The sequence below is a fragment of the Sander vitreus genome, chromosome 20 (genome assembly GCF_031162955.1).
Source record: "Sander vitreus isolate 19-12246 chromosome 20, sanVit1, whole genome shotgun sequence".
In the NCBI taxonomy this organism is placed as follows: Eukaryota; Metazoa; Chordata; class Actinopteri; order Perciformes; family Percidae; genus Sander; species Sander vitreus.
The window spans coordinates 14539531-14554935 of NC_135874.1; the positions used below are offsets into that span (position 1 = coordinate 14539531).

General features: G+C 40.1%; 1 protein-coding gene across 1 annotated transcript in view; it reads right to left on the reverse strand.

Moving 5' to 3' along the window:
• Window positions 1-15405, reverse strand: part of mboat2a (membrane bound O-acyltransferase domain containing 2a) — a 45612-nt gene that overhangs the window by 12516 nt on the left and 17691 nt on the right. The window contains exons 2-3 of the mRNA XM_078277095.1: window positions 8656-8801; window positions 5210-5287 (exon numbers count right to left, since the gene is read on the reverse strand). Of these exons, the coding sequence (XP_078133221.1) occupies window positions 5210-5287; window positions 8656-8801 (224 nt within the window). The remainder of the gene's footprint in view (window positions 1-5209; window positions 5288-8655; window positions 8802-15405) is intronic.

Here is a 15405-nt window from a genome sequence, read left to right on the forward strand (position 1 = left end):
GACAAGGAGCCAAGCAGGAGCTGCAGGTATGGATACACACTGCACATCGAGCAATGAAAATGAAAAAACTGGCTATAAATAAATGTGTGAACACTCCAAGACCTCTCTCTAAGGCAGTGCACACATAGTAAATGCCTCGAGGCACACTCTATGCTTGCTCAAATGCATACACAGACTGTGAGTCAGTAATTTGCACATTTATCACCATCAGGTTCATGCTTTCACACCAAAACTAGTATGAATTCCAATTAACTTGCATGCTTATGTTACAGACAGAATTGAATCCTCCTGAGGATAAGTTAGCTGTAACTGGAGCTAGGGGTGCAAGATATATCGACTCAATATTGTTATCGCAATATCACGTTGTGCAATATTATATCTAGGGGTGCAAGATATATCGACTCAATATCGTTATCGCAATATATATCGAAAGTGTCGCGATAAGTATGCAATATTTTGTTTATTTTGTGGAGCGCTGCATCCCGACCGTTGGCTGTGTGGCTTAGTTGTGTTCGATTTAGAGCCCGCTTGAAACGCTATAATGATCATGTTTCATTGACCAGTTACCGTGCCACTTGTACGTGTTAGTGCACGTCAGGTGTCCACTACGTGACAAACCCTATGGAGCGTACCACGTGTGTGCATATTTCGACAGAGTGACAGTGTAAGTGAAGAAATTGATAGAGACAACAAAATGGAACCAATCAGAGAAGTGAAAGAAAAGTTGTGTCCTGTTCTCTTTATATATTTATTTCATACTGTACAACCAGTACAACATGTCCTGTTCTGTAGACATGGTCATTATTTATTTATTTATTTATTCATGTTGGACCAGTCCAATATGACTGTTAGTTGAAATAAACCTTGTGTTGTAAGAACACTTGTTTAATTTGTTATGAATGTATTTTGATGCGTTTTCCCGTAACTTTTGTAATTTTACATATGTTTAAAAATATCGAAATTAATATCGATATCGCAAGATCACGTTTTGTCAATATCGTGCAACCCTAACTGGAGCTAGAGATGTCTATAGGGTAGTAGAGTGGTTTCAAGAGTTGGTAGACCCTCTTAGACAGCTGAAGTTCAGTGCTCCTGCATTGCAAAGTGTCTGCTCTGCTTTAGTGTTCTTCAGCTGCTAGGATGGGAGCGGGGCTGAGATACTTGATAAATAGCTAAATGGCGAAGTCTCAACTGTGTTTGTTTGTTTGAAGTTGTTGTATTTTACTGTGTTTCTCTCTGTACAAGCTGCTCAAAACCTAATTGCTCCTAGTGGGATTAATAAAGTCATTTCAAATTTGAACTGTCAACATTATCCTTTCATCCATATGTCAAATTCACTCGAACAGACATATACTAGCATCGTTTGCTTTAACCGTGGTAACCAACTTGTGGGTCGGCGCCCAAACAAGAGGTCACAAGACACATCTGAGGGGTCGCAAGATGATTAACAGAATGAGAAAGTAGAAAAAGATATTTCTACTACACATAATTGTGTTGGTTTTTCAGACTTTCCTATAATTTGGTGCATTACAGTCTAATTTGACCTCTTTTTAAACTTAAACTAGTTACAACCAGTAGACATGTGGTGAGGGGGTGCAAACAGACATTGCTTCATTTTAAGGGTCACAAGCCAAAAAGTTTGAAACCACTGACCTAGAAAGATACCAACTAACAGTATCTCTTAAAAAATAATAGCAAAATAGGCTATAGAGTACAATGATCGTTTGATAGCACGTCTTGTCAGCCTGAGTTTTTATAATTTTAGTTATGGTTCTTCTTCAGTATCAATTAAAGAGGGCCCTTTTACTGTCACAGCCTTCTTTTTCGGTTACACCATACCCATACGATTTCACAGGTCTCTTCCCTCCAACAGACAAACTGTCAGAGAGTGAGGGAATGGTAAGAGGGGAAGAGTGAGAGATGAAATACGATGCCTCACTGCTTAACAAAGTGGTCAGCCACATCACAGATTCCCACAGTCCAGAACATCATTGCCTACGCCGTAGCTTACGTAAGTGGCCTACGCCGTTGTGAGGATTTATACTTGTGCACTGGTGTGGCTGCGTCGTTCTAACGTATGTCTTTGAGAGAATAGCAGAGCCGGTATGTGTGCATGCATGGGGAGTGTGTGGTAGAGCCAGTAAGAGAGGCAGAGATTAGCTTCAGAGCGAGTACCAACTTCTGCAGCAGACAGAGAAACAGTGTGTCCCATGTGCTTTCTGACAACGGTCGCAAAAACTGTAGCAGAAAAAGTTCCCTCTCCTTGATTTTAAGTTGTTCACAGAGAAGGAGAACCTGGAAATAAGTAGAGGGAAATACGACTCTTCCAAGCCCAGCCAAGCAGACCAATCACAGTTGTTGTGGTCTACATTGCCGCAACGTGTAGTTACATTTCTGGGGAGGTGCAAGTCAGAGTACGGCGTAGGGTACGGCGTAGGGTACGGCGTAGGGTACGGCGTAGGGTACGGCGTAGGGTCAGTATCTACACCAGTCAGCGTAGATTCAACGCAGAACCATAATTCAAACTTTATTGGAGGTAAAGTATATATTCAGCATCATACCAATTCATTAATTGTATCTCTACTCAGCAGTATTATCATTAGCAAAGGTTAAAGTGTGTTAGTTAATACTGTAAAAACATAAAGAGGAGGGATGGCTGACTGGGAGATGGAAATGACAGATAAAGTACTTTATTATCAGAATTAGATAAAAAGGAATGGACACTAGGAACAAATGCAGGGTTAAAGGGACATGTACTATTTCTGAGTGATGGTTTCACCAAAGGTATACTTCTAAATCTTGAAATATTTTATTGAGAGAATCGACCATTTGAACTGCTTATATCTTGGGCTTACATTGGCAGTTTCTTTTTTGTCTTTTTAAAGTGAACATACAAATAACCAAAGAGAGCCAAATAAATAATTATAAAAAGGAGAAAGAAACTATAGAGAAAGGAAACCATATTAAGTCTCATTTAGGTATATATGAATAAGCATGATGTTATGGTTGTATGTTATAGTTTTTCCTGTTTATTGTGTTAAGTTATTCCCCGGTTCCTTGTTGTTTACTGTCTCGTGAGTTCTCTGTTGCGTGTTACCCTGTTTTCATCCTTGTGTATGTTTATGCTTCAGTTTCCTGCTTTATTTTGTAGTCTCTGTTTTTCCCTTGTCATGTCTTGTTTAACTTCCTGCCTTGTGTTTTCCAGCCGCAGTGTATTCTGGGTACCCCTTGGTTTCAAGTAAGCTCTCAAAAGTGCTTGGTTTTAAGGGGTATCTACCCCTCCCCCTTAGCCCTACCCCTCGATAAAAACGAGAATTGGGATAGCCCTTACTCTCACATGAACGCACAAAACTAAGGGGAAGGGGTAAGACAGAGAATTGGGATTGAGCCTTAGGCTGAATCTCATTTCTCTGTCTTATATTATAATAACCGTTTACTTTATTGGGCAATAAAGACAGATTTTTGTTAACAAAGAAAGTGTTTCTGAACATCAATGACATCCAAAACAGATATACAACACACCATGCAGTGTGTATAAAAATAGTCATTGCAAACAGACCTAAGTAGTACACAGATAAGAACATCTGCATCTGCACCACCACCACCAAAGTGAACATAAAAGAACTATAAAACCCACACAATCGACATACACACACTTGCAGACGGCAAGTCTGTTTGTGTTCAATACCTGTCGCCTCTGGTGACGTAGCAGCCAGCTAGCGATTATGTATGATGACGTTACCGTAACCAAGTGGTGTCTCATTTCATAAGGGTATGTTTTCACCCCTAGCCCTTACCATTCTGTTTCGAAGGACAAGGGCTAGGGGTAAGACAAAGGGGTAGGGGATTCAGCCTTAGTCTCTGTTCTGTCTGTCTCTTGTCGGTAAATTGTCTTCCCTCCCTGTGTCGCTTCTTCCTGGTTGTTTTTTCCCTTTTCATGTCTTCTGGTTTTCTAGTGGTTTTTGATTTTTGGGTTGTCTTGGTTTTGACTGCCTGTCTGCCTGCCTGCCTGCCTGCCTCAGGACAGCTTCATTTCTAAGTATTTTGTTAAATAAATCCTCTACTCTGCATTTTTGGGTCCAAGGCCTCGTTTTCCATGACACACTCATGCATATGTCTTGAAACATTTGCAAGCCTTCCATGTAACCAACTCGAGTGTAGCTCAAAGAGCAAAGGGCATGGATTAAACACTGAGTCACCAAAAGCCCATGGCCCCAGTTAAATCACAACCTGCTGCTGAGATAATAATAAATTTGTTAGGCAAAACCAGAGGCAGTGGCTTTAACGCCCTCTGCATACATGAACATCTTAGTTTCCCTGCCTATGTGGTTCTCCTTCTCTCTGCCCCTGAGGGGGAACTTTATCTCTGAATGAAATGGAGGTGTGTTAGTTTGGTTTGGGTGACAGCCAGTTTTCTCAGTTTCATAAGAGCCACTGTAAGAGGGAGCAGCTTATCCACCCACAAACACAAGGGACAGAACACCAGGGTAAAAGCACACGAATGCTGAGGGTTAGACATCTAGGAATAATGTGATGTGACTTGTGATGTAAAACACTGCTATACATTGAAATCCCATATTCTAGTCTGGAGAAACATGTCCTGTGTGTTAGGTCACTGTCATTGAGTTTTGAGTCCTTTCTTTCTGAGGGCAGTCGCTATTGTAATTAATGTTTTGTTACTATCTATTAAAAGTGCTCTCCCTAGAGGCAATCTCATTTTTACACCTGCACTTATGACCTTGAATTCTGGTAAAAAAAATAACATCAAAGACAGTGTAGAGTGTGTGTGTGTGTGTGTGTGTGTGTGTGTGTGTGTGTGTGTGTGTGTGTGTGTGTGTGTGTCTTGATGAGCCATGGTCACAGATGGAAGCCGGGGGGGGGCAGAATCATCGTCATCGTTACCCAGACTCATATGCTTCAAAAACACAAACAAATGATGATGCAAATACAAGATTGTTCCATAATTGATGGTTCCAACTGATATGAAGCATTTACATCTAACATCTAAGACTCATGACAAGATTTTGGTTTAATGGCTTTGACAAATGTCTTTGTCATGCTTCCACTTGCTCTTTTGAGGTCTATTACAGTATGTGGGAAATGATGAGGCGTTTTACAATTCTGTGTGATTCTGACATTCCAGGAACCATGAGGCAATATGACATGGTAAATTATTTAATCAAATTTTGCATTTCATTTGTGTACTTACTTGTGCATGTGCTCCAGGCCAGCAAAGACCATCACACTGTAGGACAGACCACTCTGCACCAGGAAATGAAGGGAATACCTGTGAAGAGACAGATGCCATAAATTACTTTATTGATCTCATATTCAACTTTTAACATTTCCTTGGTTTGTTATTTACTGAAAACATTTCCCACTAACACACAATGCCCTTCCTAATACTAGCCTATATTAGACTTTGTTTGCTCCCTTTATTACCATCCACACCCTGCTTTTGTCATCCCATACAGTCTTTAGTAAGAGGAAATAACAGCATTACGAAACCACAGTCACACCATCAGCCATGTCAAGCCTGACCTGTGTAACCAGTAACGTGTCATTCGTCAGTCACAGGACAGGATAGTGATGACCACCGTCACACTATGTTCTTGATTTCCATGCCTTCAAGCTGCAAGATTCCTTACATCGCATCATTACAGTGAATTGTGCATGTGTGTGTGTGTTGATCTAACTCTGACTTATGTCCACCTCGCTTCCTTCTCGTGAAGCACACACACAGTTCAACAGCGGCAGCAGCTACCAGATGGGTCTTTGAAGGGCACCATGTGTGATGCTACCCATGTCAGGCCCTCCAGGAGAGGAGAGATGCCACACTGTGTTAGTAGTGATTTAGTCTCGCTTTGCCAGACCATCCACATGCTGCGGAGCGGAGGAGAGTCTGGCTCACACAGCATTCCAGGATGGGAGAAAAACTTGCTCTGGTTTATTGGCATTTCTTTAAACCAATCACAATTGTCATGGGTGGTGCTATGCTTCGCATGGAGCTGCTGCAAAATAGTCATGCGAGAGAAAACTCAGATTGGACAGATAGTCTAGCTAGCTGTCTAAATTTACAATGCAGAGATCTGAGGAGTCCAGTCATGAATCGACACAAAGAAAAGCGGAAGGAAATCGGCAAAAATACATGCATCCAGCGGAATTTACTGCAGCACCGGAGCAATCCCAGAAGTGGAACGTCAAGGATATAGACTAGTAGTGATTCAACAAAGAGGGCAAGGGCTTCAGGGGTTGGCAGGGAACAAAGGAGCACAAGCTGAGTGAATTAGATGAACCACTTAGCAAAGAAAAGGTTTTAAGAATGCAGTTATATCTGATGTAGGGAGAGAAAAAAAGATATCTTAAGACAATGTTCTGATTGGTTAGCCTGGGATGTATTAACTAACATCTGTTAGCATGTCAACAAAAGCAAAAATGAGCTCAGTCCCCTATGACAGAGGAAATGTTACAACTGTTCAATTGTTTTCTCCAGTGACATCCAGAAACAAGCTTGTGCGTCTGATAAAGAGGGACTGCATCCTAAAATAAACCAACACTCTGCAGCATCTGCGAGGCAGATACTCTAGGGCTGCAGCCAGGTGCCCTCTAAGAAAGAACAATGCGTGTGCAACAAAAGCTTAGTGTGTGTGTGTGTGTGTGTGTGTGTGTGTGTGTGTGTGTGTGTGTGTGTGAGAATAAAAGAGTGCAAATGCAAGTGTGTGCATAGATGCATTCATGCATTTCACATGAGCAAGCTGCACTGGAGGAGCTGTTTGGGATCCTATAAACAATTAACGTGCACGGCTCTAAGTTACTGTGACCTTACTCTGCTTGAGAAGTTTATCAAATAATTGCATCTCTTTTTGTTTAACCACTCATTTCAACCTCTGCATAATACTATGTTTTGGTATTGTAAAATCTGAAATTTAAGTGATAAGAACACTATCATTCCTGTAGTTAGGGTTGAACCGTCTGTCTGCGAGGTGATGTAACAAAACCCTATCGCCTATTACCTAATGAACAGGTAAAATTTCACCTGGTTAGCATTTTCCCACTACCTAGACGTCTGGCTAATGTTTCCGATGTTTGCTGTCCTATACAAACACAAACAAACACACACGTCAGATCAATCTTCAATTTGAAAAACACCATTCATCTTTACAGCTTCTTTGTCCACATGGGCATAAAAATGAATACGTGTGTCTGTGAAAGCCTGCCAAAGAGTTGTATGCGCCACAGCAATTAAAAGAGCACCAGCCCCTTAACAAAGGTAGTATGTGGTATTCATTGGGGTTGGCACAGTGATCCAAGCTAAGGATCTTATGTTCGACCCTAACTACAGGAATGATAGTGTTCTAATCACTTACATTTCTGATTTTCCAATACCAAACCATAGTATTATGCAGAGGTTGAAATGAGTGGTTAAAAAGAGATGCAATTATTTGATAAACTTCTCAAGCAGAGTAAGGTCACAGTAACTTAGAGCCGTGCACATGTTAATTGTTTATAGGATCCCATCCCCTCCAGTGCAGCTTGCTTGTGTGAAATGCATGAATGCATCTATGCACACACTTGCATTTGCACTCTTTTTACACACACACACACACACACACACACACACACACACACACACACACACACACACACACACACACACACACACACTCTGCCAGAGGGACAGTGGGCTGTCAATTACAGGGCAATAGCTTTATAATTGCATATCCATTACTGCTTGATCGACCTATTTGCTTTGGCGAGGATGAAGAGAATGATGACTGGGTGAGGGAGAATGAGGAGGGGAAGGACAGCGAAGGGGTTGGCGATGAGAATGGAGGACAGTGATGGCAAGTAACAAATAAAGAAAATGTGTAGGATGATGACAGAAGAACAAAAGTTGAATAGGAAATGGCAAACTCAACAGAGTGACTGAATTTAAAAGTAAGACAATGAATGAAACCGTCTTTACATATCAAAAGTATTACTCCAAACAACTATCACCAATGACACATCAATGAATCTGAAAAATTGGCAGATTAATCGATGATGAAAATAATGTAGCCCTTGTGAGACTTAAAACTCTTACTCTAAGAAATAGCTACTATGCCTTCATGTTGTTCAGTACTGTATATATATCCCCACAGATGCCCAACCAAATGTAGATAAAAATGTATGAATAATGTCACCGAGCCATTTCAGACAGTGTAAGTGATTAATGGTTAATGAATAATTAACACTGAAATATAAAGCTTTCTATTAGAAAGCAGTTAATTAAATTCACATTAAATGACACAATTAGCCAATTTGTTATGTCATAATTCTGTTTCATTATTCTGTTTCAGTTTAAGAACGTATAACTCAACTTATAAATCAACCATTATAATACAAAGTATTCTTTAAAAAAAGGAATTTAATGTGATATTATGAATGCAATATATACAATTTATTTTTCATTTGACAAATGTATAGTTCATTGCCTTATCATTCACTTTCTGAGTGAGTGAGTGAGGGAAGGAAGGAAGGAAGGAAGGAAGGAAGAAAGAAAAAAAGAAAGAAAGCAAGAAAGAAAGAAAGAAAGAAAGAAAGGAAGGAAGGAAGGGTATCAAAGGACAGCAATGACAAGAAAAGAGCTGCGGGATAAACAGAGGAGTGACTCACCAGCCAAAGCAGAAGAGAGCTAAGTAGAAGCCCAGCAGAGTGGCCACCACATGTCTGATGAAAGGACTGGTCTTACTGGGATGGAGGTAGATCCGAAACCACACAGCCATCAGCAGGGCGAACAGCTGACATGCCACAAAGTTAACCTGCATAGAGGGACACAAAAGCAATGTTACAGAAGTAAGAAAGCAGGATGGATTCAAAAAGACTCATCTTCTGTTCTGGAATTAGAGCGATAATAAGACGGATGAATGAATAGTAAGAAATACAGAAATGTAATCAGAGAGAGGAAACCGAATAGGTGACCTCTATGGTAGAGAGACACTACATATACTGCACCGTGGAAATTGTAGAAAAACAGAGGCTATTAGCAGAACTGTGAATGCACAACAGCAAGGCAAATCCCAGATGTCAGTTAAAACAGGAATTAAGTCTTTGTAACTAGCTAGCGGATAACTAGCTTGGTAGCAAGCTAAGTTCTTTCACAAAATCACAACTATCTTTCTCAAGATCTGTCACTTTAACATTGCAAAATATCACTTTTTTTAAGTCTCTTGACAGTAACTTTACTAATAAATCTAAAATGTTGCATGTATGAGCCAGTTAGGCACCTTGTAGATAACGGTAATGTATTTGACCAATTAATGTTAATTCTAACAAACAAATAGTACATCATTGTTCAGGTAAATTCAGTTGTAGTGCACCAATACAACTGAGTAATGGGACTGCCATCTATATGATCTTTACTCACATGTGAAGGTTTTGTAGCAAATGGGCTAAAACTCAAAACCAAAAATACCTTAATATCTGCATTAATATCAATGTTTTCTAATAATACTGTAATTGTATAATTGTGTTATATTTGTATAGAAATGTATTTTTTTAGAAAATACACTGTCTAACAGGTCATAGTAAAGCTGGGTTTGAGACCTTATTTCATCTTCTAATTTCTCCAAATGGCACAGTAAAGAGGCTTTATTCCATAACAGTGAGATTGACTGGATCCATCGAGGGGAGGAGAACGGAAACCTCTCTGTTTGATTACTAACACTTTATCTTCACTCATCCTGAACCATAAGATAAGCGAAGCAGTGCGATTTGCTCGCAGAACTCCAGGTAAACTCTCTGCTCACCACGGGGCTTCTCAGGTGCTGCGAGCAAATCACTGCACCCAAGTAGCAGTGTTTCACCTTCTGAGAATAGTTCCCAGTATGTATACGGTTAGAAGATGGCTGTGTCTCATGTGACCTTGTTATTTGTACACGCTGTGACTATACAAATCACAACATGTAAATAGGAACATGTTGGCGTTATTTTGTCACTTATTGGGAGCGGCAGGGTAGATGGAGCCGGTTACCTCCAGGATCTGTGCGAAACTAGGCTCGCGGTGGGTGCCTCTGACAGAGTTACGACACTCACGGAGATGAGAAGGGTATGTATGGACTTATCTAACTCTGGGGGATACGGTGAATAAGATAAAGTCCCAATAAGTTGGCGTGTTCCTTTAAGGATCTATGTGTCCCATGGGGCTGGGCTATTCATCACTCTCAGCATCAAACTACTCACACATACAAGCACAAAGTTAAGGCTTACAGATTCTCTTTGCCTGCAATCTCCCTTTAAATTTGAAAATACACAAATACAAAAGACATAACACCCAAGGTTACTTGACTTATTGCCTTGCTATTGTTATTCCAGTGCAATGACATCACCTCACATTTGTGGTCATACATGGGCAGTGACTGTGTGCACATCTTTTTAAAAACCCTATCTAAATTACAGAGTATTTAAAGGCTGATTTGGGACAAACGAGAAACAGAAAATGCATAGCAGACACTAATTGGAAAAACATTATACTAAATACTGAAAACTGTGAAATTAACACCTAACCCTTCATGTTTGTTTGATGTCACATTCAGTGATGCATGTCTGAAGGCACACTGGCCAAACCATGTATATAGGTCGTGTTAACAGATCTGTCTGGCCAGTAAGCAGTGAAAGGCTACAGACACCATGAGCACCATCCATTATCTATGGATCCTGCATGATTAATGAGAAAGAGATAGAGAGAGGAACGGATATAGATTTAAGTATCTAGGTCCTTTAGTCTGCACAACTAACAGATGTAGCGACAAATCATCTGCAGCATTAGTCTGAGTGTATCATATTAGAACATTGGGGTTTTTGTATGCATTAATTCACAGAAACACACACTAAAAACACAGGAACCTTGATAACAGGAGCCAGCATCTTTCGTTCTGTTATTGTCGTGGCTGGTATTGTTTAAGGGAAAAACCCAATTGGGACTAAAATGATCCAGCAGGAGAATCTAAAACAAAAAGGCTGTGAGCAGGTCCTGGTGCTACTGTCAGAGCTAAACCAAAAGCAAACAAAATATAGTAACCACTGGTAATTGTTTGCTATCAAGGTGTGTAATTTAAACTGCAGATAGTGTTCCTATGGTATCTAAAAGCAAACTACCAGTCATCTATTTGGCTGTTATGAATCAAAGGTAAACAACCCAATCCACCTATGTGCCAAATGTTAGTGTTTATTCAGACTGGCAGCTATTTCAATCATTCAACCATAGACATAATACAGTAAGGAGGCCTAGTTTTAGTCTCAATTCATTTCCTCCTCCTCATGTAAATAACTGAGTGTTGTGCTGATTTACTATTGGCAGTCTCTAGTGCTACAAATCTGGCAAAATTAGACTCAGGTTCAACTAAAAAAACAGCCCCCCCCCTCCCTCTTTAAATCTAAAGTGCTAAAAATAAAATATGATGGCCTGGAAATGACAACCTGTCACATCAAATAGACCTCCTCTGGCTACCCCTTCTCATGTGAGCCTCCTTTTCAAACAGCATTTACCCAACCCACAGCTTTGTATGTCATTTCAGCTGACTTGCCAGCCTGTGCGCCTGCACTAACAACACCAAAACAAATTCCTTTTATGTGTTAAAAAACGTACTTGGCAATAAAACCCTTTCTGATTCCGATTCTAATGATGACTGACTGGCTCATTTGCAAACATCCCACAGTCATTATAGTCACTGATTTGTCAATGTGAGCCACAAAGGCAAAAATAGCTAGCACTGGCAAAAATGGAGATGGTTACAGTATGAATCAAGCTTTCCTGTGCATATTCATGTGCATGCATTGCCTCCACAGCAAAGACATCGACAAACAAAAACAAACATATCTTATATAATATGTTGTTTAAAGATTTTAAAAAATAACTTATAAAGCTTGAAGTCGAACTTGAGGAACTACAACTCTGTCTTTGCAATAGCCTGTGAGTGCAAAATCAGCCCCTCCCTGGTTATCAACGCATTGCTTTGTAAGGAAGGAATTTCAAGTGAGAAACTGGAAGGGCGTGACAGAGGAACTGCATTGTTCAAGACAACAGCAAAGTCGAGCTGTGGGTGAATACTTGAAAGCTAACTCTGTGGCAAAAGCTCTGACTAAGCAATGTATCAACTGTGAATTATCTATTCTTAAGCTTTTCATGTAATATGAAGAATACGATTGCAGTATATAGACTTTTTTTTACAGGTGCAACATTTTGATTATAAAGCATAAATAGTTCTACTATATCCGAGTAAAATAGAACTTGGAACTACTTAACACCAGCTTCATAAAAAACCAGTAGAGCAGTATTCCGCTTACTCAGGGTGATGACTGGTAGAAAAAATACTTGTGGCATGGACTGGAGATTTTGAAGCAGATTTGAAGCTGTTTGCCCAAAACCGGACATATCAGTCCAAAAAAAAAGAGCAGTGAAAAGGAGCAACTGAAGTCAATATGGACGGGGACAAACAATAAATATTGAACAATACTTTAAAATGCTACCTTCCAAACATAAACCTCTTAATATTCAAAGAGCCAATCTGCAATTGTTGATTAGATACGTGAAGCATGCTTTTTAAAAGAGCCATATTTGGTGATGGTGAGATGTGTAGGAATCGTTTAGTCCCCTGCTCTCCTTGTTTCCTGGCTTGTTACTGGACCAATTGATTACTGGCTGGTTTATCCACTCATTGACAGAAACCCCAGATTCAATCAATTAATAAAATGGGAAACAACTTTAAAGAGTACTTTGAAATCTTATTTTGTTCACTGTAAAAAAAAAACAACACATGATCTTACTATGCATGTGAACGTACTTATAGCTACAGGTTAGCACACATGCATGAGCACTCACTGTGTATACTAGCATATCATGAAGAGCAACTGCTACGTGTTAACATTTCCATTTCCATACCATTCCCAGTGTTTGTGCTTTAATATCAATACCACTGAGGTACTCAGGCCTTATCTCTGTATCAGTACCAGTATCTCTCACCACCTTATGTTCTGTGTCACTTCAGCTCAGCAGAAAGTTGGAGAGATAATTACTTTTAAAGTAGGTGACATGGATTCTTCAAGGCCCATCTCAGCTAGTGAGATGTCAAAGTGTTCACTGCAACAAATGCCAAAGCAACACTTCATCAGTGTTTTGAATGGATCTAAATTCATTAGATCAACAAAATGCTGTGATATAGTAGACTGACATCAGTCCGTCAGTTGAGAAATCAGCTGTCAAAGTAAACACAAGTGTTTATTTCGCCTGAGCAGCAGTTTTATAACGAGACCACATGCTAGTCGACTTGCTACATTCCACTCACAGATGTGATTTTACACTGTAAGCTAACATCATAGCATCCTGGCTGTGAATTTGGTCTGACATGAAGGAGGCCTTCCACATAATTGCAAAGACTTGAGGGATTTTTAGCAACCACCGTGCCTGATGGGTCCATGCTCTACTTTACAGCAAAGTTGTGGTAATGTTAGGCTAGATACTGCACTGCATGACAAAAACAATATGATCTGAAAGTCTAAATAGATAATATCATTCTTGATATTCACTGGATTTGTTAAAAGGCAAGGCTAAATGTGTTTCCTCTTAAACTGTCACCAGTGTTGGTATAGTAGTTTACTGAATAAACATTTTGCAATAGACAAGCTCCTGTGACAGGGTGCATTGTTTGTTCATTCATATTACATGCATCTCCTTTTCCATTATTGATTCACTCTGAAGTCAACCTTACCCTGGGGGTACAGCGCTCTTTTGTTTCAGAATGTAAGGCAGAAAAATCTGTGCTGCAGAACAGTTTTAAAAGAGATTCAAAGAGAGCCACAGAAAAAAAAAGCCACTATTTTGGTTAGCCTAAATGCACTGCAGCAAACCCACTGAAATATGTCACTGGGAAAAACAACTAATAGACTGGGAGAAGGACTGAATTGAGGGAAGGGCAGGAGAACCAAAAACACTGAATGAATGTTAGGTGTGACAGTGGTTCAAACCATTAAACTATGCAATTACTAGCAAACCAAGGCTTGTAAACAAAAGTTGGTCGAGATTTGGTAACCTGCCACTCTCACTTCTAATAAACTCAATAAATGTTTCCTTGGCAGAGGACAGAGAGCATTATTCCTTTATTTTTACCTGTGTTAACAAACCACACTAACACAATATTTACTCCAAAAGCTCAAATAAACCATCCGAAACAGGCTTGGTGAAGACACACCATTTTAGCTACAACAAGAGTGTTTTCCTCCCTTCCTCTTCAACACCATCACTTTATCTCAATACCAGACCATAGTATCTTAGCAGATCAATCACACATCGTTACAGTGTGTATGGAGACAGAGACACAAGAAGGGAGACAGACAGAATCCAGATGATTTGATGGTGGCAGCCGCCAGTGAGAGATTAACGCCTAAGGGCAATAAGCTGTCGGGCAGTTCCTCCTGGCAACTGCGGCACAGCTCATAGTGTGTGTGCCTCTCTGTCTGTGTAAGTGTGCATGGTAACATGAAGGCCTTCAGGGCTACAGCACTACTCATGTTCATGTCCTTCTGACACCACTCTTCCGTTTTTCAATCATTTTCTGTCTATCCTTTTGACTTCCACTTCCCATTGTTTTCTTCTATATGTTAGTCCTGAAATTAGCACCAAAGTAAGTGCTTTTACTACAAAGTTTAAAGGGGACTTTATACCTAACTTTTCTCTCCTGTCGTGTTAAAATATAACTTATTAGCTAAAGCTGTCATGCTGTAGAGCAGCATCAGCCAGGTTGTGAAGAAAGGAAGGTGTGATGGCGCAGAAGGGAACAGATGGATGACATGACAAGTCATGTTTCCTCTGGAAGGGTTTTTCCTGCATAGAGAAAGTTTTGGCGCCCCCCAAAACGGTTTTAGCCAGTGCCAAAGGAAACTGATTAGTGCCAAATTGTCTGATTTTCAGCAGCCAGCCTCTCATCCACAGCCATATTATATATATATTTTACCCACGCGGCTGGCGCTGATTTGACTGGATCTGAACGCTCCGCTGTATAGCGCTAACGGGATCTTTGTTTGCAGAGTCAGGCTATACCGGACTCTCCCAATGATCATGCTGCACCGGGGGACCAGCGGCGCAGCGAGAAGCTGCTGATGGCATCAGTATTGAATTGAGACGGTTTCATAACCGGTTAAAAATAGAAAACATTACACTTCATAACATTTTTGTATTCGTTCCACTATTGTTTTATTGAACAAATTAGCTACAACAGTAATAGCAGTTACCTTATGTAAGTCACTCCTACATTTTTCAACTTAGGAGCAAAACATGCCATAAAAGTTACCAAAAAGCCCTGTTCATATTAATTAAACAAACTGGACTTTGGGGTCAAGTGTAGTCAGATCCAGGCCTACGTCCAGGATGCG